At 54.8% G+C, this 23,946-nt stretch overlaps 1 protein-coding gene across 1 annotated transcript in view; it reads left to right on the top strand.

The window, feature by feature from the left end:
• The window catches only part of POLRMT (RNA polymerase mitochondrial), a 172,142-nt gene that overhangs the window by 15,987 nt on the left and 132,209 nt on the right, over positions 1-23,946 (top strand). Inside the window, exons 2-3 of the mRNA XM_069216817.1 lie at positions 20,968-21,066; positions 21,815-22,572. Of these exons, the coding sequence (XP_069072918.1) occupies positions 20,968-21,066; positions 21,815-22,572 (857 nt within the window). The remainder of the gene's footprint in view (positions 1-20,967; positions 21,067-21,814; positions 22,573-23,946) is intronic.

The following is a 23,946-nucleotide window of genomic DNA, read 5'->3' on the forward strand; positions in this document are numbered from 1 at the left end:
TTTAACAGGGCTGGATTTTGAGGGAAGCACCGTAGTTGCCTCAGGGCTCTACCAATTTCTGATGTTAACAGCCTGATAGTCTTCAGCGCATTGGATCTCTTTTGATGGACAATACTCGCACCTTTATGCAACCCTTTGGCTGGGGGTTTCACCATCATGCGGTCAGAAAAGCCTTCCCATGCTGCTTTTGGATTTGGCACCTTGCTGGTGGTACATTTGAGGCTCTCTACTGCAACGGCAGCTACATTGTCGATGGAGTCCGCTTTCCACTGTGGTGCTTTAGATCCTCGGCCTATGCATTTTGTTACAAAATTCTTGCTGGTTCGAGACTTTTCTTATTGGCTCTGATCCAAATGGTTTGGGGGTGATGGTCACTCTGAGGACGATGGACGATTTTAAAGTCCTTTGACCATATAATCTATGGTTTACCATGGACTAGTTCAGGCAGGAAACCGTTTTCTCTGAGGGCCTTGTCCATAATGGTGGAATGTCACCCAGAAGGCAACAATTCAAGACTATTAAGCCAGCCAGCTCAGCGGCTCTCAGCAGTTGTTTCCTGATCTTGTCTTGGCACCTGTAGCATTGACATTGGTCCGGCAGGCCCCAATTGCATCAACATGTTCCTCATCCGGAGACTGGAATACGTTTGAATTAAAGTCTCCAGTAATTAGCAGGCATCTTTCAGCTTCTGTAAGTGGCGTATTAATGTATCCACTATTGCAGCTTTTCTTTTAGGATGAATATAGGCATTAACTAGAATCAGAGGTTCTGCTGTGACGAGCCGTCCAAACCAGAGCTAATAATCAGCGTTCTTGTTTTTAGACACTGATCTTTACAGGTAGCATGGAGCTCACATAAATGGCTAGACCACCTGTTACTCTTCCAAAGGAACTGCTTTGGTTGCAAACCTACTATATTCCACATCCCCTCTGAGGGCAATGTTGGATAGAGTCCATGTCTCTTGAACCGCTATAATATCAAATGCTTTTAAGTATTCCAACAAGGGGGCAATCTCGATTTTTGGTAGCAGTCCTCCCAAGTTTGAGGAACATATGATAACACTTCTGCGTTCCCTAGTGGCAACCTTCAACTGCTTCGCTATTCAGTCCTTGGGATTGGCCTCTAGCAAGGCTGATGGAAGCCAGCTCTCCGTATCATGGTTCTTCTCTGTATGGCAGGAGATTGTGCCAATGTTGCATGAATCAACAGCCTGGAGAGCCGAGAAGGAGCGAGAAGTCCCGATGCACTTCTCAATTTTGATTTTGTGGAGCCGTGTTCCTTGGTAAGGTTATCTTGCTGTAGGAGCAAGGAAGGATAGCGTTCCTCCTGGAAAATTACTATCTTTATACCTCAACTTTTTAACCGCTCTTTGCTCTCTAATATTATTTTTTGGGAGAGACCTTGCATTAAATGTAACCAAGGTAGGTTCTGATGCCTGCTCTCCTCTAACTGGTAGGGATTGATAGAGGAGATGTTATCCTACGCTACCTGTTCCAGGCCCGGCAGAGCCCTTATCAGTTTAAGGACATTTGTCAGATATGTGCCACTCTGGGGTCCCCTGGATGTGAATTCTGGAATCCATGGAAGCCTAGTTTCCTGACTGTTGTGTTCCAGCAGGTCATCACTCGGGCCTTTGATCTCTCCCTGTGGTTCAGCAGTTCCTTCTCCCTGACCGGTTATGAACCGCGGGGCAGAAGCAAGGATTGCTTCAGGAGGCTTTGCTTCCGGGTAGATTCTACCCAAGCTGCACAGTGGCTTTTCACCACTGGCCAGGAGAGTTTAATGACCAGGCGCAGTGGGCCTTCCTGGTGGCATACCATGCCTACAGATGGAATCATCTCTATGTTTAGAGGAGGAATGAGCCTTAAGCTGTCTTGTTTCCTCATTGACTGAGGAATTCCTCGTTGCTTCATTAGGGTTTACTCACAAGCCACATCCCTCATCAGGCGAGAGGCTGTTCCACTTTCTTGAGCAGTGCCAGCCATCTCAGGTTTATCTCACAGCATATCGGTGCTTCTCATGTGCCCCTCTTCCTCCATGAGGGACACAAGTGGGTGGGGACTTAGGGCCCATCCCAGGGGTCCTGGTTTCCTGTTTCTGACTTTTCTAGCATGCTTTTGTTCCCCCTTCGTAAGGCGGGGGCGCCTGCAAATTAACTTGCTCCAGTCCAACCGTCCAAAGCTCTGGGTTAGGTTCGTGGACTTGACTAACCACACAACTCAAACAGTGTCCACGCGGGGTTCCCCACTTGTCTCTTCTGCACAACATGGAGTAGGCCCTTCAAGACTGGCTGGGGCGGTGAGATTGGGGGGAACATTGCTCTATGCTAAGCAGGCTGGCTGCCCGGTGTTTAAAGTGGGAGAGTTTCTTACTCACCCCCCACCCTCCAGGACTTCTTCATGGACTGCTGGTAGTTGTGCCAGTCTGTTGATTGCTTATTTACACCAGCATATGGTAAAGTTGGTTTCATTATTTGCTTGCACTCGAGTTATAAGGTTTTCAAGTTTTTCATTGATACCAGATACAGAAACTGCAAGGGTATTAACTCGGTCTACTTGTATCTCCATTTTATTGGCAGGATTGTTGAGGATCATTTCCGTTCCTTGCATGGAGCTAACAATGGCCTCCCAGAGATTCTTTGAATCTGATGCTATCATGTTTGGTTCCTCACCACCAGACATGTCCTGTGGGTGGGGGCCGGGGTGCTATGTTCCGAGAGCCCTGCTCCCGTGGTGGGCATCAAGCCCATGAACTCTCAGCGGGGAGCCTGGGCAGTTAGCGGGTGACACCTTGAGTATAGGGAATGAGCAGTGTACTGATTGAGGACTCTTTGGGCTTCAGTGCTCGGGGCCAAGACAGAAGAACGTACGGATGAGGCGGTGGCCGACTCTAGCTGCTGTCTGAGCACGGTCAGGGGGTTTCCAGCACGGCCCTCTCACAGCTGGAGCTCTCTTTGTGAGCACGACGTTTGGAGACAGAGACCGGGAAGGGACCCTCCGAGGGTTTCTGATGTTTTCCTCACACACAGATCCTTGGGTTTCAGATATGGTGGCCCTTTGAGATAAAGTCGCCACCAGGGCGCTGTGGTGTGTGCAGTTGGCGACAGCTCCATTCAACGACTGGAAGAAGTGTGACAGTATTGAAACTTGGGGAGGTTTAACCGGTTCCTGGGGCCTTGTAGGAACTTGCTCGACTTCATGTGCCCTCTTCCCACACACACCTCCTTCAGTTGTCGAGGGGTTGAAGTTAGAGGAACCTTTTGACATGAAGCGCTTAGCTTTCCTTCTTGGCGCTGCTGCTGCGAGGGGGGCTCACGCTTGCTTGTTGTTTTGCCCCAGATTTGCCCGATCTCATCTTGGAGTGCGACGCTGAACGGACTAGAGGGGTCTCTGGCGAGCTGAACTCGGGGTTCTTGAGTCCTGTAATGATGGAGTCGCCGGGCGGGGCTGCTCGGGTCCACTGGCTGAAGTGAGGCTTAGAGGAGAGTTAAACACTGCCCAGGGCCCTTCACAGGGCGAGGGGGGGGGGGGGGGCCTAGTCCGAAGAAGCAGATGAGATTTCAAGTTGATGGACAGACTATGGAGCTCCAAGGGCGCACTATGGGGGGGTCATCGGTACTGCAAGCCGCACCCCACCTAGTCAGGCAGCATCTGCAGTGAACGGGGCGCTGCGGGACTACCCCCCCCCCCCCCCCCCCCAGCAGCGGACCACCACTGGGCTACCCCCCTCCTCCTCTCGGTGCCTCCCCTTGATACCTCGTGGTGCCTCCTTAGTGCCGCCTGCCAGATGCTTGGCCTCCAGGCGATGGGCACCGCAGGGGGCTCCACACAGCCCCCCCCCCCGACCGCAGGCCGCATTCAAGGCCAGGTGGAGGACTGAGGACGGGGTGATGCTGGGGGTCCAGACCTCTCCGTCATCTCAGTCGGTGGCACTGGGTGCCCCCACTGACAGGGTGCCCTGTGCCCACCCTGCTGCTGGATTCCTCCGGCGGGGGCCAGTGCTGGGGGTCCAGACCTCTCCCTCATCTCAGTCGGTGGCACTGGGTGCCACCACTGACGGGGTGCCCTGTGCCCACCCTGCTGCTGGATTCCTCCGGCGGGGGCCAGTGCTGGGGGTCCAGACCTCTCCCTCATCTGAGTCGGTGGCACTGGGTGCCCCCACTGACAGGGTGCCCTGTGCCCACCCTGCTGCTGGATTCCTCCGGCGGGGGCCAGTGCTGGGGGTCCAGACCTCTCCCTCATCTCAGTCGGTGGCACTGGGTGCCACCACTGACGGGGTGCCCTGTGCCCACCCTGCTGCTGGATTCCTCCGGCGGGGGCCAGTGCTGGGGGTCCAGACCTCTCCGTCATCTCAGTCGGTGGCTCTGGGTACCAGCACTGCGGGGTGCCCTGTGCCCACCCTGCTGCTGGATTCCTCCAGCGGGGCCAGTGCTGGGGGTCCAGACCTCTCCCTCATCTCAGTCGGTGGCACTGGGTGCCACCACTGACGGGGTGCCCTGTGCCCACCCTGCTGCTGGATTCCTCCGGCGGGGGCCAGTGCTGGGGGTCCAGACCTCTCCCTCATCTCAGTCGGTGGCACTGGGTGCCACCACTGACGGGGTGCCCTGTGCCCACCCTGCTGCTGGATTCCTCCGGCGGGGCCTGGCCGGCATTAGCACCGGTGCTCAGTGGCCTCGGACCGTCAGCGCTTTCGGAGGCCGCGGTTTTGCGATTTTTGGTGTTTGGGTCCCGAAAAATAATCTCATGAGTCACCCGCCGCCCTTGCTGAGGAAAACATTCTCAGCGCGTGGAGCTCATTCATTTCATGGACAACAAACTCCTTCTGTGGGTGTTTTTTGCTTTTAAAATACAAAAATCTTTGTGTCAGTGTGCTTTATTGCATGAGTACTTAACATCTCTACAAGCAGGGTAAGAAAAAGGCATCACAATAAAATTAACAATATAAAATGGTGGCCACAAAGTGCCGCTGAATACATAAAAAGGCAGAAGGAATGAGCATGAAATTGAATGGCCTGCAAGCGCGCAGCCCCTCCCGGAGACGGGGGCTCCGAGGTGCTTTACGGGGCAGGATTGCGCTGAGATCTAAAGCGCCTTCTCTATGGAACTCACCCCTCAAAGGGCGCAATGAGCAGGAGATTCAATGCAGACGAAGACAGTGAAATAACCATCGGAGCCCCGGCCGGGCACACGGGCGCTACAATAACACCAAATCCTGGGATCCCACCAGCAGGAAGCTGTGTCCCAGCAGCTCAAGCCCCAAGTTTGATCCAGACAAACAATACTTGAAAGTGCCACCTGCTGGTCTGCAGGGAGGTGTGAGTGCACTCGATGGATGAGTGTGCAAAGTGCCGAATACTCGGCACATACTCCTGTAACTATAGACATCCTCAGTGTACACATACAGACTGTAGGGGTGGGGGCCTCAGCACACACTTGTGACCACATCACCCCCTTGCCAATCCTGCGAGCGCCCAGTACCAGCTCACGGTGCTCCGGGAGCGGCCCCGTTGGACCACCCGCAGGAGCCTGGGCACTCCCGCAGGAGCCTGGGCACTCCCGCAGGAGCCTGGGCACTCCCGGAAGAGCTTGGCACACTCTGGCCCCAGTGGGACCACCGCGGGACACAAACACGGCCGCGCCTCTTCACGCGTTGTTACACCATGTAGGAGAGATACTGGCCCTAAGGGCATTCCTTCTGGTTTAGCAGGCCGGGCAGCAGCACGTGATATGGGCATCTGATCGCGCGTGATGTTGGCACAGCCTGCATTGTCTCTGCCAATAGGCCCGGGTCCTCCAGAGACACCTATACTCCCACATGGGCATTGTTAAGCGTCCAGTCAGTTCCCATCCCCGCGTGGCCGCTTTTAGACACGGTTGCAAAGAGTGGCTTCGTGTGAGGTCGCAAGACCCTCTGATTCTCTCCTTTTTCGGATGGATTCAATGTCTGACTTTCTTGAGACCCTCTTGCCTCGCTCCTTTAAGCTTTTCTTTAATTGGTCCACTCTGACGCGTGCGTCTGTTGAGCACATCGAGGCCAGATTTGGTGTAGCCTGGGCACTGCCCACATACTTCACCAGTTACTGTTTTTATCGTGAAATATCACTTTCGGTGCCCCACGCACACACTCTGGATCAGTCGTGATCACCCGGTGGTGGAATTTAATTCTATCAGTTTTGCATTCTATGCCCGTATTCACCAAGTTGACTCAAGGTGAATCAAAGTCCACAGTGTGTGCTTAGGGGTATTAAATATTTTCTTATGAGGCTGTGTGGCAACGCTCAAGTGACTCCGCGAGCCTGCTGGTAAAAGCTAGATGGCCCTAGTTTATTGTAGGTAATATTTTTGTGATGCAATTTGGATGGAGCATAAGTGGTCTTGGCTGCCTTATCTGCCAGTGCGGCGGTGGTCTGAGACAGGATTTACAAGTACCTGAGAGCCAGGCTCCGAGGTAGTTGTATTTGCTGGATGTCCCTATCATTAGACGGCCTAGTTTCCCTTCCAATAAGTGTTTTTTGATTCTTTGTCCAAATATCAGACCCTTTGTTTTAGAAGCATTTGTGTGCAGAGCGTTCATTGTATTATACGAGTGCAGTATGTCCAGGGCCCTCTTCATGCCAATAAACATGTGATCAACAAGGACTAAACCCTCTGAGTACTGCATAGTGGGCATTCTCACCTGCCCAGTTTGGGTGGGAGTGTGTTCCCTTGGAGCAGGACCCCACCAAGGCTGAACCAAGGTGGGGCAAAGACGCAGATTTGCTTATCCCTTGGTTAGTATAGATTTGCCCCATAGCATGGGTTAACGTTACCTTGGGCCGGACCCAGGTATCCGTGTATAATGCGTTATTGCCGCTAAGAGTTGCCTGGGATGCCCCAGTCAGCAAGCTTTTCCAAAGAGTATTGCGGTTGTTTCCATGACGTGCGGCGCGGTCATCCATGAAGCAAGCATGTAATGGTGGGGAGGTGGGCTCCAGTGTCTTGGCGTCCAGATAAGAGCGAGCAGTCACATTGCCCATAGTAGAGGAGTTGGGTCTGAACCCTGCCTGACACATTGGTACGATGTTATCATCGTTTATCCAGGCTTCAAGCTCCCATAGCAGCTCAGTTGCGGAGGCCTTGCTATCTACACCCAACAACGCTATAAGCCTATAATGTTCAGGTCGGGTAGCATCCTTCTTTATGTAGGTTGGACGCAGAATAGAGCCTTTCCATAAACCTGGAACAGATGACGGGTTGAGACATTCATTGAGCACGTTGTACATATAGAGGGGGGGTCCAAAAGGCCTGATCTTCTTTGAAACTGCTCTTGGGCAGGCCATTTGGTCCAGGGGCCCCATCACTCCGCGTGCTCTTCAAAGTGGTTAGTGTGGTCTCTTCGGTGACTGTCAGTGGGCTGTATTCCAAGCATTCTAGTGTGTTAAGCAACAAGGACTTGTTGGTAGTCTTCGCGTTGTCCGGGGTCCACGTTTCAGCTTTTTTATGTGCACCTCCCATTCATTGACTGATATTGCGCTCTCCTGGCTGGAGGTCAAGTTTACCAGACCATTGGCATGTCTCAAATTCCCTGGTTCTACTGAGCTGCAACAGGGTGTGTATGTGTGTGTGTGTGTGTGTGTGTGTGTGTGTGTGTATATGAATGTGTATATATATATATATATATATATATATACATACACATACATATATATATCTCCTCTATTTGGTTTTGTTTCAGCTCCTAGGCAAATTTTTAGATTGAGAGTAGCAGCATGCAAGCGCTGCTTTTCCAACGGGTTGGTATGTATCTGGGCTTTTAACAATGTCCACCGCACGCCCATCACTATCACTGGTTCATGGGCTTACCTTTAAAAAATCCTTTGAAATTGGTAAATAGTTTACGTTTGTCCCTTCTTGGGGAGGTTTTGTTACCGCCTTGGCCATCGACCCTGTTACATGGATAATTGCACCTTTGCCGATAAGTTTGACTGCAAGCGAACTTCTTTTTCCTTTTGTGTCTCTCCTTCGTGCTGATGCTCATGGCAGCCGTGGTGCTTTGAATCGGCTTGCTTATGTGAAACTGTTTTACTTTTAATTTTCAGTTTATGTGGCAAGAAAAGTCCGGTTAAGAGTTAACAACACTAATAGCTCTAACTCCAGCAAATGCAAGACCCATTGCATTGCAAATGCTTGTTTATGATGTTTCCTGGCCTCTTTCAACTTGCTTTACTTGGTGATGTTCTTCTGTGTTGCTGCTCTACAGTAGTGCCGTTTACTCACCAAGAACTCTCTGAACCCGAGGAATGGGCGTCTGCTCCTTCTTATGCCCCAGGTGGTGGTTAACATCCGGGAACGCAGACGCAGGGGTAGGTGCTTCTCCAAACGCCGGCAGTTAAACAAATTCACTGTGAACCGGGCAACAGGCCTGCGTGATCCCATGAAGCCCCTTTTCTAATGGAGATGGGTGACTGATAGGAAAGGAAAGCCAGTCCGGTTGACCTCCAGTAAGTGACTGATGACGTTCTGACTGTGAGCACTAGATCATAGGAGCTGTAATTTTGTCTTGTCTTTTTTTCACTTGGAAAATTCCAATAATTAAGTAGGTCCTGAAGAAGCGTCAGGGGATCCTGTTGGACCATGAGAGACGCGAAACATGTTGACTGTAAACTAACCATATATTGAGGGATTTCGGATAATCACCATCTCCCTCTCTTCTAATTCGTGTGAGAGTGTCTGAGCTTTACCTCTTGTGTGACTCCGCTGTTACTTTTTTAATCTTGACCATTTCACAATAGCAAATAATAAATTATTTAGTGAGGGTCTTGAGGCAATTTTATTTTTTCCTCTTATTTTTCCGTCCTCTTTCTTGGACCCATACTTGGCTCCGCGGCATCATCGTTAACAAAAAGATCTCGGGCAAAGAGCCCCCCTTTGGGGGGTGCCCGTCAGGCATTGCAGCGCCGGCCTGACGAGGAGCTGTCCGATGATGAAGCATGACCCCAAATGTGGTGTGTGAGGACTTTTGCTCCTGATTATCAGGACTCCTTTTCTTTTCCTTTTCCTCTTGTTAGTTTTGGAACAGTGTATTATATTATATTATCAGGTTGACTGGAGGATATACACTGGACCATTAAATCCTCCGATCCCTCCTCTTTATTTGTAATAGTGGTGGTTAATGCCTCATGGCATTAAGCCGCAGAGTTCCTTGGTCACGTTTATCTCATTTCCTGGAATCTGGCAGGCATAGCCCAGTTTTCAGCGTGAGTATTTAACCATGCAGGCTGGGCCCCATGTAACCCTTTTTGTTAGTAGGCCAGTGTTAGTTGAGAGCCAGTTACCCGCCGGTTTGTATATCCTGTGCGTGGTGACACGCAGATTGGCCACTATAGATACGGGATGGTGATCACCTTCACTCCTGTCTAGGACTTGATAGCTTATGCATCCATTTAACAGGTCTTTGCTTAAGAAGATAGAGTCCAATGCAGAGATGTTTATAAAAGTGGATATGCGCACCATTATGCCTTTTTGGTCAGTCAGTCCTAGTTGAAATTCAGTGAAATAGGCTTGGGCGATAGCTCGGGAGGGGTCCCACTGGATTTTCTCAGTTTGACACAGATCTGATAAGTTACAATCTCCTGCCGCTCACTCGTGCCCAGGGCGCTCAAGAGAAAGGTTTTTATCAGCGCAGTAATGTTCTTGGTATTGGCCATCTTGACCTCCCGGCGGGAATTATCATATATGTTTGTAATCGGAGAGGGTTTTGCATTGCCTGCACGTCACAAGACAAACTATCCCATACTTTTACTTTCAGCTGTAAATCTAATTTCAGATATATTGCAAGACCACCCATAGGGCTACCAAACAAGTTTTTCTTGTGTGCAGCCATATGAATTGTTTGGAACCTTGGAATAAGCATTGGCGCAGCCTACCAGGTTTCTTGTAAGCACAGCATATCGTCTGTGGAGAATTACTCCAGTGCTTTTGGGTTCGCCGTATTGGAAGTCACGCCCGCAACATTCCAGCTGATTATCTTCATAGTGGTTCTTGAGAGTTTTTCCTTTTTTCCCTCCCAGCTAAAGATTCAGCCCCACCTTTGTGAGAAGGGCTGCAGGGAGCCAGGCCCAATCGGACTGTCCTGGACCTGCATCAATCAGGGATTTGTAAAGCGCACTACTCACCCGTGAGGGTCTCAAGGCGCTATATGTTCTATTGACTCCTCGACCCCTTGATTACAGCCTGTGCCCCTTGACAGTTGCGCTGTGATTATTTTATCCCACAGCAGAGGAATTATTTGAGGTGTGCCTCTCGGGATACTCCTTGCTTCTACATTTTGCAATGAGAATAGATATTTCTGTGATAATACGTGCAGATACTTGTTGTTCGCTGGCTTGTTGACAAGTATGCCCCATTCTTTCAATTGTGAGCTTCCTCAAGGGCCACTCTGTGGGATTGTTTCGCTGGCCCGTTTGTATCTAAGTCTCACACTGCCTCCCGAGGTATCGTCTCTGGCGCAGGTGAACATTCAGGTGGTTAGCAGCGCTGCTTTTAATATTGGAGATCCCCACCTGTGAGTAGCTTTCAATCCAATAATTCTGTGCCACTCTGGGTGTTGCCTGAGTGCCATCATCCTTTTCCCCAGGACTCGCCCGATGCGCATGTGGTCCAACACTTGCTGTGCTGAGTTGCCTGTCTTGTATTTCCGCAGCTTGTTTAGGCTGTGCAGGGGGTTCAGATGTACCATGAGGCGCTGCTTTTTGTTGAAATATCGGATAGCTCTCAAGATGCTCCGAACTGTTTTCTTCACCATAATCCTCCCACGTGTCTGTTTTATTCTGTGGTGGTGGTGGTAGTGATAGTGGTGGTAGTGGTGGTGGTGGTAGTGGTAGTGGTGGTGGTAGTGGTGGTGGTAGTTGCGGTGGTGGTGGTGGTTGTGGTGGTGGTGGTTGTGGTGGTGGTAGCTGTGGTGGCTGTGGTGGTGGTAGTTTTGGTGGTGGTAGCTGTGGTGGTGGTGGTAGTTGGTAGTGGTAGTTGTGGTAGTTGTGGTGGTGGTAGTTGGTGGTTGTAGTTGCGGTGGTAGTTCCGGAGGTGATAGTTGCAATGGGATTTCCGTTTGCCCGTTACGGTCACTCTAGTCCTTCTTTTGCCATTTGTAAGTGATTTCAGTGGTGTCTTCTTCTGTGGTCGCGTCAGCTGTCTCCGGACCTTCGCCGCCTCCGCATTCTCCCCTTGGCTGTCAGCCTGGTCAGTAGACCCGGCAAGGTAATGACTATCAGTGATTGCATTATTTACACTACTGACTGCCACGCGCCCATCATTTCATTTGTTTATCCGGTGATCTACTTTCATGTTAAGCCTGTCTATCTTTCTATCAGTCATCAGCACACTTTGGGCTGGAGTATCTTGAATTTCTATTGGATGTGATTGCCCGGTGAGAGCTTTAACTGTTGCCAATAAGGAGGAGTTGATGGTGTTCATGATGGAATCATGACTTTCCCCACTTGCCGAGATGAAGCTCGGCAGATGTTCTTCTGCATGTGTTGGCCTTGGGGCGCCTCTTTCTGTTCCGTACGGTTCACATGGCACCCGGTCTCCCGTCCTGGCGCGTTAGTAGATTGGCAGTGCCCCCTCCTGGGTTTGTCCAGAGTGGTGGAACAGATCTGACTGGGCCTCGCTGGTGCCCGACCGTGTCATGTATCGTGTTGATGGGCACCTGACTGGTGGATCATTACTTCTAAGGTGATTTCCTGCTTCCTTTGCGGTGTGGCCTGGCTGTCCACCCGCAGGCCCTTCCCTGGCTATCCACCCGCGGGCCCTTCCCTGGCTATCCACCCGCGGGCCCTTCCCTGGCTGTCCACCCGCGGGCCCTTCCCTGGCTATCCACCCGCGGGCCCTTCCGTGGCTATCCACCCGCGGGCCCTTCCGTGGCTATCCACCCGCGGGCCCTTCCGTGGCTATCCACCCGCGGGCCCTTCCGTGGCTATCCACCCGCGGGCCCTTCCCTGGCTGTCCACCCGCGGGCCCTTCCCTGGCTATCCACCCGCGGGCCCTTCCCTGGCTGTCCACCCGCGGGCCCTTCCCTGGCTATCCACCCGCGGGCCCTTCCGTGGCTATCCACCCGCGGGCCCTTCCCTGGCTGTCCACCCGCGGGCCCTTCCCTGGCTGTCCACCCGCGGGCCCTTCCCTGGCTATCCACCCGCGGGCCCTTCCCTGGCTGTCCACCCGCGGGCCCTTCCGTGGCTATCCACCCGCGGGCCCTTCCCTGGCTGTCCACCCGCGGGCCCTTCCCTGGCTATCCACCCGCGGGCCCTTCCGTGGCTATCCACCCGCGGGCCCTTCCCTGGCTATCCACCCGCGGGCCCTTCCCTGGCTGTCCACCCGCGGGCCCTTCCCTGGCTATCCACCCGCGGGCCCTTCCCTGGCTGTCCACCCGCGGGCCCTTCCCTGGCTATCCACCCGCGGGCCCTTCCGTGGCTATCCACCCGCGGGCCCTTCCCTGGCTGTCCACCCGCGGGCCCTTCCCTGGCTATCCACCCACGGGCCCTTCCGTGGCTGTCCACCCGCGGGCCCTTCCCTGGCTGTCCACCCGCGGGCCCTTCCCTGGCTATCCACCCACGGGCCCTTCCCTGGCTGTCCACCCGCGGGCCCTTCCCTGGCTATCCACCCGCGGGCCCTTCCGTGGCTATCCACCCGCGGGCCCTTCCCTGGCTGTCCACCCGCGGGCCCTTCCCTGGCTATCCACCCGCGGGCCCTTCCCTGGCTATCCACCCGCGGGCCCTTCCCTGGCTGTCCACCCGCGGGCCCTTCCCTGGCTGTCCACCCGCGGGCCCTTCCCTGGCTGTCCACCCGCGGGCCCTTCCCTGGCTATCCACCCACGGGCCCTTCCCTGGCTGTCCACCCGCGGGCCCTTCCCTGGCTGTCCACCCACGGGCCCTTCCCTGGCTGTCCACCCGCGGGCCCTTCCCTGGCTGTCCACCCACGGGCCCTTCCCTGGCTGTCCACCCGCGGGCCCTTCCCTGGCTGTCCACCCGCGGGCCCTTCCCTGGCTGTCCACCCGCGGGCCCTTCCGTGGCTGTCCACCCGCGGGCCCTTCCCTGGCTGTCCACCCACGGGCCCTTCCCTGGCTGTCCACCCGCGGGCCCTTCCGTGGCTATCCACCCGCGGGCCCTTCCCTGGCTGTCCACCCGCGGGCCCTTCCGTGGCTGTCCACCCGCGGGCCCTTCCCTGGCTATCCACCCGCGGGCCCTTCCCTGGCTGTCCACCCGCGGGCCCTTCCGTGGCTATCCACCCGCGGGCCCTTCCCTGGCTGTCCACCCGCGGGCCCTTCCCTGGCTATCCACCCGCGGGCCCTTCCCTGGCTGTCCACCCACGGGCCCTTCCCTGGCTGTCCACCCGCAGGCCCTTCCGTGGCTGTCCACCCGCGGGCCCTTCCGTGGCTGTCCACCCGCGGGCCCTTCCGTGGCTGTCCACCCGCGGGCCCTTCCCTGGCTGTCCACCCGCGGGCCCTTCCGTGGCTATCCACCCGCGGGCCCTTCCGTGGCTGTCCACCCACGGGCCCTTCCCTGGCTGTCCACCCACGGGCCCTTCCCTGGCTGTCCACCCACGGGCCCTTCCCTGGCTATCCACCCGCGGGCCCTTCCCTGGCTGTCCACCCGCGGGCCCTTCCCTGGCTGTCCACCCGCGGGCCCTTCCCTGGCTATCCACCCACGGGCCCTTCCCTGGCTGTCCACCCGCGGGCCCTTCCGTGGCTGTCCACCCGCGGGCCCTTCCGTGGCTATCCACCCGCGGGCCCTTCCCTGGCTGTCCACCCGCGGGCCCTTCCCTGGCTGTCCACCCGCGGGCCCTTCCCTGGCTATCCACCCGCGGGCCCTTCCGTGGCTATCCACCCGCGGGCCCTTCCCTGGCTATCCACCCGCGGGCCCTTCCCTGGCTGTCCACCCGCGGGCCCTTCCCTGGCTATCCACCCGCGGGCCCTTCCGTGGCTGTCCACCCGCGGGCCCTTCCGTGGCTATCCACCCGCGGGCCCTTCCCTGGCTGTCCACCCGCGGGCCCTTCCCTGGCTGTCCACCCGCGGGCCCTTCCGTGGCTGTCCACCCGCGGGCCCTTCCGTGGCTATCCACCCGCGGGCCCTTCCCTGGCTATCCACCCGCGGGCCCTTCCCTGGCTGTCCACCCGCGGGCCCTTCCCTGGCTATCCACCCGCGGGCCCTTCCCTGGCTATCCACCCGCGGGCCCTTCCCTGGCTATCCACCCGCGGGCCCTTCCGTGGCTGTCCACCCGCGGGCCCTTCCCTGGCTGTCCACCCGCGGGCCCTTCCCTGGCTATCCACCCGCGGGCCCTTCCCTGGCTGTCCACCCGCGGGCCCTTCCCTGGCTATCCACCCGCGGGCCCTTCCGTGGCTGTCCACCCGCAGGCCCTTCCCTGGCTGTCCACCCGCGGGCCCTTCCGTGGCTGTCCACCCGCGGGCCCTTCCCTGGCTGTCCACCCGCGGGCCCTTCCGTGGCTGTCCACCCGCGGGCCCTTCCCTGGCTGTCCACCCGCGGGCCCTTCCGTGGCTGTCCACCCGCGGGCCCTTCCCTGGCTGTCCACCCACGGGCCCTTCCCTGGCTGTCCACCCGCGGGCCCTTCCCTGGCTGTCCACCCGCGGGCCCTTCCCTGGCTGTCCACCCGCGGGCCCTTCCTCGGCTGTCCACCCGCGGGCCCTTCCGTGGCTATCCACCCGCGGGCCCTTCCCTGGCTGTCCACCCGCGGGCCCTTCCGTGGCTGTCCACCCGCGGGCCCTTCCTCGGCTATCCACCCGCGGGCCCTTCCCTGGCTGTCCACCCGCGGGCCCTTCCCTGGCTGTCCACCCGCGGGCCCTTCCGTGGCTGTCCACCCGCGGGCCCTTCCTCGGCTATCCACCCGCGGGCCCTTCCCTGGCTGTCCACCCGCGGGCCCTTCCGTGGCTGTCCACCCGCGGGCCCTTCCCTGGCTGTCCACCCGCGGGCCCTTCCTCGGCGTAGCAAGGGCACCTGTAGGTTTGTGTAACCGACCCTTGAACGCTCCCATCGTGTCAGTCTATGCGCTTCTGTGATTGCTTCCCCGGTGTTCCTGGCTGAAGAGGTCTCCATCATCTGTTCGCCTTCCTCCCCTCCCGCTGGCATGTTTCAGTGCAGGTATTCATTCAGAATATCATTGCTTCCTTCTAGAGCAGTCTCTGCACCTCTATCATCTCTGCAACAATTAAAGCGCCTAGACAGGCTTGCCACACGGTCTGGGGGTGTTGTCTTGTGCGAGCTCTTGTTATCGGGGTTCCGATTCTTTTGGTTCTGGCCCATCTGGACCTCTGGCACTGCTGCCTCCCAGAAGCTCCTGTGGTTTCCCCTCCCCTAGCTCTAGTGACATCATTCTGTATGGGACTGATGGTTACTGCCACCCAGTGCGTGGGGCCTCGCGCCCCTGGAGCCCCCTTGCCCACCTCGGCGTTCCCCTCCTGAGGCAGGCCGCTACCTGGTGTGCTGTGCATCACCATCTTACCAGAGCCTGCCACTCCTGGGTCCCCCTGTTCGCTCTGCCCCCTGCTTCCATTTCTATTGATGTGCCTCCTGCAGTTTTGTAGCGCCTTGAGCGACCTCCCGAGGCTTAGAAAGCACCTGTGTCTCAAGGATCCTGTGTGCCGGCTCCAGCTCTGGTGCCCTCGGTTGCTTGGTGAGCAGTGACGGGCACCCTGGCGTGTGACCTGTACTTTTAAGTGGCATGATCACCGCTGACCCCCCTCGGATGATCAGGCAGCTGCGGATGAGAGTAGGAGGCGCCATGAGATCGCCGGGCTGTTCATCAGTGACCCCAGGGCCGTTGTCTGGTGGTCCTGGTCATCTGTTATTTGGCAAAAATGTTTGACAGAATTTCGACCGACGGACCCTCCTGCGCCCTGTAAGTGCCCTGTATGCGCCGACGTGCCCCTTTAAGCCCCTTTAACGATCCTATGGCCTAGAGGGGCATGCGCACGCTCAACTTAATGACTGTGGGGGTGCAGACTTAAGCCCAGGGGGGTTTCATTTAAGGGTCATTTATGGGTCCTCGAGGGTTGATCTGGATTGAAGTGCCAAAAGGGGCCAGAGGCAACTCCCTCTTGTGGCCAGTCAGTGCAAAGAGGCTTCCGGCACGAGGTAATGCAGGGTCCTGGCAGCTTTAAGCGTGAGTACAACATGGCAATAGCGGGGCCAAGAGAGATCCAGTTTGGCTCACTTATTGCAGGGAGTGTGATCCAGGCCAGACATGGAGTCAAGGGGAGAATGGGGTGAGATAGAGGGGCACGTTGTGGGAGCCAGCCGCACTGGCCTGATGCCGGCCACATCTGTGCCACTCGGCAGGACCCGTGGCTCCGAGCCTTGCCTGCCGTGCCCACCTCACTGCTCACCACCTGCTGGTGCGGTCACTGCCAGGCGCTTGGAAGGCCTACCAAAGCAGGACCCGTGGCTCCGAGCCTTGCCTGCCGTGCCCACCTCACCTCACTGCTCACCCTCTGCTGGTGCGGTCACTGCCAGGCGCTTGGAAGGCCTACCAAAGCAGGACCCGTGGCTCCGAGCCTTGCCTGCCCTGCCCCACCTCACTGCTCACCTCCTGCTGGTGCGGTCACTGCCAGGCGCTTGGAAGGCCTACCAAAGCAGGACCCGTGGCTCCGAGCCTTGCCTGCCGTGCCCACCTCACTGCTCACCTCCTGCTGGTGCGGTCACTCTGCCAGGCGCTTGGAAGGCCTACCAAAGCAGGACCCGTGGCTCCGAGCCTTGCGTGCCCTGCCCACCTCACCTCACTGCTCACCCTCTGCTGGTGCGGTCACTGCCAGGCGCTTGGAAGGCCTACCAAAGCAGGACCCGTGGCTCCGAGCCTTGCCTGCCCTGCCCCACCTCACTGCTCACCTCCTGCTGGTGCGGTCACTGCCAGGCGCTTGGAAGGCCTACCAAAGCAGGACCCGTGGCTCCGAGCCTTGCCTGCCGTGCCCACCCCACTGCTCACCTCCTGCTGGTGCGGTCACTCTGCCAGGCGCTTGGAAGGCCTACCAAAGCAGGACCCGTGGCTCCGAGCCTTGCGTGCCCTGCCCACCTCACTGCTCACCTTCTGCTGGTGCGGTCACTGCCAGGCGCTTGGAAGGCCTACCAAAGCAGGGCCCGTGGCTCTGAGCCTTGCCTGCCCACCTCACTTTTCACCTTCTGCTGGTGCGGTCACTGCCAGGCGCTTGGAAGGCCTACCAAAGCAGGACCCGTGGCTCCGAGCCTTGCCTGCCCTGCCCACCTCACTGCTCACCTCCTGCTGGTGCGGTCACTGCCAGGCGCTTGGAAGGCCTACCAAAGCAGGACCCGTGGCTCCGAGCCTTGCCTGCCCTGCCCCACCCCACTGCTCACTTTCTGCTGGTGCAGTCACTCTGCCAGGCGCTTGGAAGGCCTACCAAAGCAGGACCCTGGCACTGTGCGACGCAGCAAACGTGTCCAGGGGCTTCACTACTTCCCAGCAGCGCAGCGTCTCGGTGTGTGACATCAGCTCCCCTTGACAACTTGGATGTGTTGGTGCATTGAACATAGCGCCCACCCAGCAAGGTGTCAGCGCCTCAAGAGAGCTGGCCTAAAACTGCCTCTGTTTACGCACAGAGATTTCTGTCTTCTGGTGGATGACTCTAAATATCCCAGACTGTAGCTCTGCAGGGTAATGACGTACACCCCGCAGGCCCGCCAGATAGGGGTACAGGCTGCACAACTTTAAACGAGCCCCAATAAGTCTCGGAATTGTTGATCTAAATTAGAAGCTTCTTACCTTTGCTGAATAGGACCTCATCAGGTCTGTGCTTGGCTAGAAATAGCACATTTAAAGACTTCTAACTGATTCTGCAGAACATATTTTATGTGTTGTTGTCTGGAAGTTTGTTTACAGTTTTTTTTTGTTGCCTTGGTGCAGGTGTGAGCCTTTATTTCAAGTACATGGTACTTTAATGCGTGTGTAATTGGTAGCCTGAAAAATAGAGCAAAGTAACTATTCGTCAATGTAGGAAGCTTGCCTGGTGTGTGGTGGGTACCTCTGGTGTTATCATCTTATCCCAGGTCCAGGTATCCCCTATTAGTGAAGTGTAGACAGTGCCTAGAAGCCAGGGATCTTTAGAGGGAGCTGTGGATGAACAGCCAAGGCTTATCTAGGAGACATGCAAAGCTTATGCAATACCACTGTAGTCACACAGTACCATCACATATGGAAGAACCACACACTGTTACTATAATAAAGTACCTTTATTTTTCCAACACAAATACTAAAATACCGTATAGACAATACTCTACTAGCAGGTGAGTAAACACACTAATATATACACCTTGGTAATCCGGAATGGGCATAGAAAGCAATAGAAAACAGTGAAATAACAGTAAAGAATAGAGACCCTAGGGGGAGGCCAAACCATATACTGAAAACTGGAATGCAAAAGGAAGAACCCCACCAAGGAAAGTGGGATCAGTAGAGGGGAGCTGAGGAACTAGGAACCCCAAAAGTTAAGTACCAGAGTGCCCCCCCCAGCGACCAGCAGGAAAGAGGTAAGTACCTGTTTTTTTCCAAACCCACAGATAAACTTTGTAAAAGGACTGTGCAAGACCCAAGCAAGACTGGAAGAAACAGAAGATGGATCGTGACAGAAGAGGACCTGCAAATGAAGGGGTCCAGCTCCAGTTGGGCTGTCCAGTTGGGGTAGGAGCCACTACCTACCCTTCCTACCCACCCTTCTGGAGGTGCAGGACCAGGTCGACGGTGAAGAGCAGGAGTCTGCTATGCAGCCCAGGAGCAGAGGAAGAGTTCTAGGAGTGATGCAGTCAATATCCCACGTCAGAAGAAGAGTTGCAGTCCGTCAGTGGAATGGAAAAAACACCAACAAGCCTTGGCAAAGTCAAGAGTTACTGATGAAGAGTTGCAGAGCTGCTCGGGTCCAGGAAGGTCCGTGGGGACTCAACCCAAGGACAGGAGTCCCAGGTGACCCTCAGCAGAAGTCAAGGATGCAACCCCCACAGGAACTCGCAGGCACATGAGTCGCAGTGAGGCCCACTCAGCACACCTAGAAAGGAGTCCCATGTCGCTGGAGCAGCAGGTTGGAGACTACCCGTTGCAGAGAATAGTGCTAGAGACCGGGGAGACACGCAGCCTGAGATCCCTTGGAAGAAGAGCCAACAAGCCTTCGTAGCTATAAGAGTCACGGTACACAGGGGTACTGTCCTGCAAGGAGATGCAAAGGCTCACCACCTCCCAATTTGGACAGCTGTTAGAGGGGACCACTCCAGTCCACCACCTGTGTTGCAGGATCCACGCAGAGTTGCAGGAGAGAGGATTGACGTGGCCGGTTGGTGTTGCAGTTGGTGCCTGCAGATGCAGGGGAGTGACTCTTTCACTCCCAGGGAGATTTCATCTTGCTTCTTAGTGCAGACTGAAGACATGCTGCCCTCCGAGGATGCACAGCCGGGGAAATGTTGCAGTTGCAGGAAGGAGTCGGAGAAACAATGTTGCAGAGCAAAGTTGACGCTGGAGCTGCAGATTGTAGGTTCCTATAAAGTCCAGTTGCAGTTCCTGTGGCCAGAAGTCAAAGTAAACTTTGCAGAGAAGTCCTGCTGGAATCTTGCAAGTTGAATCGGAGGACCCACCCAAGAGGGAGAACCTATATAGCCCTAAAAACGTAATTGGTCACCTAGCAGGGTGACCACCTATCAGGAGGGGGCTGTGACGTCACCTGGCCACTCAGATGCTCACAGTGGCCTCTGCCCACCATGGATTCAAGATGGCAGAATCAAGTAGACACCTGGAGGAGCTCTGGGCACCACCCCTGGGGTGGTGATGGACGGGATGGTAACTCCCCTTTTCATTGTGCAGCTTTGCGCCAGAGCAGGGACCTGGGGTCCCTGGGCCGGTGCAAACCGGTTTTATACAAGGAGGGCACCAAATGTGCCCTGCAAAGCATACCAGTGGTTTGGGGAGGCTACCTCTCCCAAGCCATGTAACACCTATTTCAAAATGGAGAGGGTGTTGCATCCCTCTCCCAAAGGAAATCCTTTCTTCTGCCTTTCTGGACTTGAGCTGGTCAATCAGTAGGAGGGCAGAAACTCGTCTGTAGGATGGCAGCAGCGTGGGCTGTCAGGAAAAACCCTGCCATCTGGTAGGAGCAAAGCTGGGGGGGGTCCTTTAAGGAACTCCCAGAGTGCACGGAATCATACAACCAATACTGGCAACAGTATTGGGGTATGATTCAGACATGTTTGATACCAAACATGCTTGATACCAAACATGCCAAGGTTCGGAGTTACTATTGTGTAGCTGGACATAGGTAGTGACCTATGCCCAGTACACGGATAAAATGGCGTCCCGCTCTCATAAAGTCCCAGAAAATGAAACTGGAGTTCATGGGGCACCTCTGCTCATGCAGGGGTGCCCCACACACAGGTACTTGCACCCTGCCCTCTGGGCTAGGAGGTTCTACCATAGGGGTGACTTACAGTGACCTGTAGTGAAAAGGGTGCATGCACCCTTTCACGCAAGATGCAATGGCAGGCCTGCAGATACACTTTGCATGGGCTCCCATGGGTGGCAGAATACATGCTGAAGCCCATGGGGAACCCCTGGCGCCCCAATGCCTTGGGTACCTAGGTACCATATAATAGGGACTTACATTGGTGCACTAGTATGCCAATTGGGGGGTGCAGAAAGTCAGGGACAACCAAATTTAGAGGGAGAGAGCACAGTCACTGGGGTCCTGGTTAGCAGGATCCCAGTGAAAACAGTGAAACACACTGACAGCAGGCAAACATTTGGGGTAACCATGCCAAAAAGAGGGGACTTTCCTATAGTTGAAACATGTTGATGATGTGTATATGGTGTTCCATCCAGTAGACCCCCAGCTTTTGCCTGTGCCACTCTTTCAGGGGGCTCTAGTATGATTGTTGATTGAAACTGATAGATATTGCCTATTTTAATTCCTTATTATCTTTCCTATCTCGCGGCAGGCTGCTCATTTGGGACATTCAGAAGACGCTACTCTTCTGTGAACCCTAAAAATGACAGTGGTTCCTTGGAGAATGTGCCTGTGGTGGAGCTGGTGGAAGGTAAGCATTGTCCTGACCCTGTACCTCTACTAGGGATGTTATACTGAGTGGCTGCTTTATTCTATTCCCAGTGCCTACTGAAATCAGATCTGAGTGCCTTTATTGTAATCAGTGAGTTGGTGACATGCTCAAGTGTAGAGGCCAGATGTGGCTCATAAATAGTGGGTGTGGCGTGTGATCTTTAGTCATGGCAGGTGGCGGAGAGGCGACAAGGTATAATGTGGGTTGAGGGGTGGGCCGTGGAGAGGCCATGAAGCAGAGGAAAGACATGAAGCTCCATGAGGGGTGTCAGTTAAATATTTGCTAAGGTAACTGGTAGGGATATCTTCCCTCTTGCCATGGAGTCCAGAGGGTCAGCCCATGGTGTGACTGTAGGTGTTGTTCCTTAAGTTTCTGAAGGAGTCTGTGAAGTTACGAGACAATGCGGAGCTCTGTGTGGAGTATATAGAGAGAACTGCAATGGCTTTTGATCGTCTGAACATGGCTGTGCACATTATATCTGGAGGATCTGTGTATCTCTGTGTTGGTTGGCCTCACCTATGTGTTGTGATAGCCTATTGCGTCTGGAGGTGTCCGTAGGTCACCATCTGTATGATGGGGTTCTGCAGGTGCTATTAGTTGACGGTGTGATTTGCACAGCATTTTCCTCTTGAGGTTTGTGTTTCCATCTTCTGTGATTAATATCTTGGTCTTTATGATGAGGTCATCTAATAACATATCCCTAATTGGTTGTCCTTAACACTTGCAGTTTTGGAACTTCGAATGAATCAGCTACTTGCGGAGAATGAGCATGGTTGCTCCTTGGATAAGCTATCACTTCCACAAATAAAGGATGATGAAAGTCACAGCCAACCAGAGAATTCAGAGACTTCAACCCCAGAAAGATGTCACAGCTGCTCCCCCAAGCCTAGTCGATGGATGGAAAAGCTGGACAAGGAGAGGTGGACCAATCAAAAGAGGCAGCAGCGCTTAGAAGAACAATTATGGCGTTTCCCTTTCCGGCAAGGGCTTAGCGTAGACTCTGAAGAAGCAACAAACACCTCGCCTCTCAATGATACCTCCGTGGAAACCAGACCAAAGTTGCCAAAGGTGCTCATGCCCCCCCAAAAAAAAATACCAAAGGGAAATAAGGTCAAGGACGCGAAGGCCCGCCAGCCCTCATCCAAAGCCACCTCTTCCGGAAAGGGCAGCTCCAAAAAGGTCAGCACAGGCAGCCAGGAGCTAGAAATGCTGGCCAATGATGCTCATTTGGCTGCCATCGAAGTGCTAGAGGAACAGATGAAAGGCTGGGAGGCACCGAACACAGGTCCTCTGCTGACCGAGAAGGAGGGCAACATGCATGAAAGCCACCAGCTTGGCATTCTGGCCTTTTTGGAGGCCTGTGTCTTCACTGGTGCCCTGGAACGTGCCCAGCAGTTCCTGCTCTTCCACCACCGCTTCCCGGCCAAAAGGAAGCTAGTGGGCTTGAAGATGTACAACATTCTGCTGCACGGCTGGGCACAGAAGGTATGAAAAGGAGGGAACATGTGGCCAAGCGAAGTACGATTGTGGAGGTATGGGAAGGGTGGCGCATTCAGCCATGCACCAGGCCTAGCAAAGGGAGAACCTTAAGACATGGGAAGGCGTGAGCCTGTGACCTCGCACCATACTAAGTAATGATAATATGTGAACCTGTAGGAGATATTGAACATGCAACTTAACACCTAGCAAAGTTTAGGGAGTTTATGAATGTATCTGACGAAGTAATGCACCAGATATAATGCAGGGGAGATTTGAAGCTATGTAAAAGGAGAAGCATATGCCTTGGCACCCCTCCAAGCGAAGACGGCTTGGGAAGGGGCGAGCTTGTAAGTTTGCTTCTGTCCAACTTAAGGTAATGTATGCGTATCCTCAGTCGCTTCTGTTTCCTTGGATGCGCATGTTCGCTTGTTGGTGGATTGTATGTCTTTTCATTCATGCCTGTTTTAAAGGATGTGTTTGCCTCTGTGTTTGAATGAGTACTTTTACTGCTGTTTGTGTTTCATAAGTGTGAACAGAACGATGTTCCTTTGGGGCATTTGAAAAACATTTGGCATGTGTGGCTCTAAATGCATATGCTCTTGCCATCTAGTGGGTCGGAGTGCTACAATTTGTCTTCGAGAAGCATCTTCGAGTCACAGGATCGAGTGGCTTCTCCTCAGTGATGCTGCGCATGGGCATCAAGTCCTTTGTTAGATTGTTTTCTCTCCGCCGTCGAGTTTCGATGTGTATTTGTTCTCTCCGTCTTCAACTTGCTCTTTCCTCCTTCTCGGCGATACTGCCCATGGGCATCGAGTCCTTTGTCAGATAGTTTTCTCTCCTCTGTCAGGTTCAGATGTGTATTTGTTCTCTTCGTCATCGACTTGTTCCAATCCATGACTTTCTTTCCATCTATCCTTTATCCGACTGTATTATTTCGATTGCGTGTTCCATCTTGCTTCCGTACTTTCCAACTTGATGGGTCCAGTACCGACTGCGCACCCTTCGGGACGGGCCCGGCCTTGGTCCTACCTACACGCGGCACCGCAGAAAATGCTGAACTGATGGAACAGACACAGTTTCATTTCTGCCCTCGGTGTCACTCCAAGTACCCCCACACCAACCATCACTAGGTGTGTAAATGTGCTTCTCACCAGATCACCAGGAGACTACCTATGATGTGTGATGATTGTTCAGATCGAAGAAGACCCTTCAGGACCGAAGAGTGCGCAGGTTGGAGATGGTGCATAATTCCCCAGAAGACACCCCAGACATCTTTGGGGAAGAACACATGCAGGAGGAGCCCGAACAGGAAGAGGCCGTCTCGATTCAGGATTTGGACCCCGACTTTCAGTCTGACAGTGAGAGCCACGAGGTGACGTT

The sequence above is a fragment of the Pleurodeles waltl genome, chromosome 12 (assembly GCF_031143425.1).
Source record: "Pleurodeles waltl isolate 20211129_DDA chromosome 12, aPleWal1.hap1.20221129, whole genome shotgun sequence".
Classification (NCBI taxonomy): domain Eukaryota; kingdom Metazoa; phylum Chordata; class Amphibia; order Caudata; family Salamandridae; genus Pleurodeles; species Pleurodeles waltl.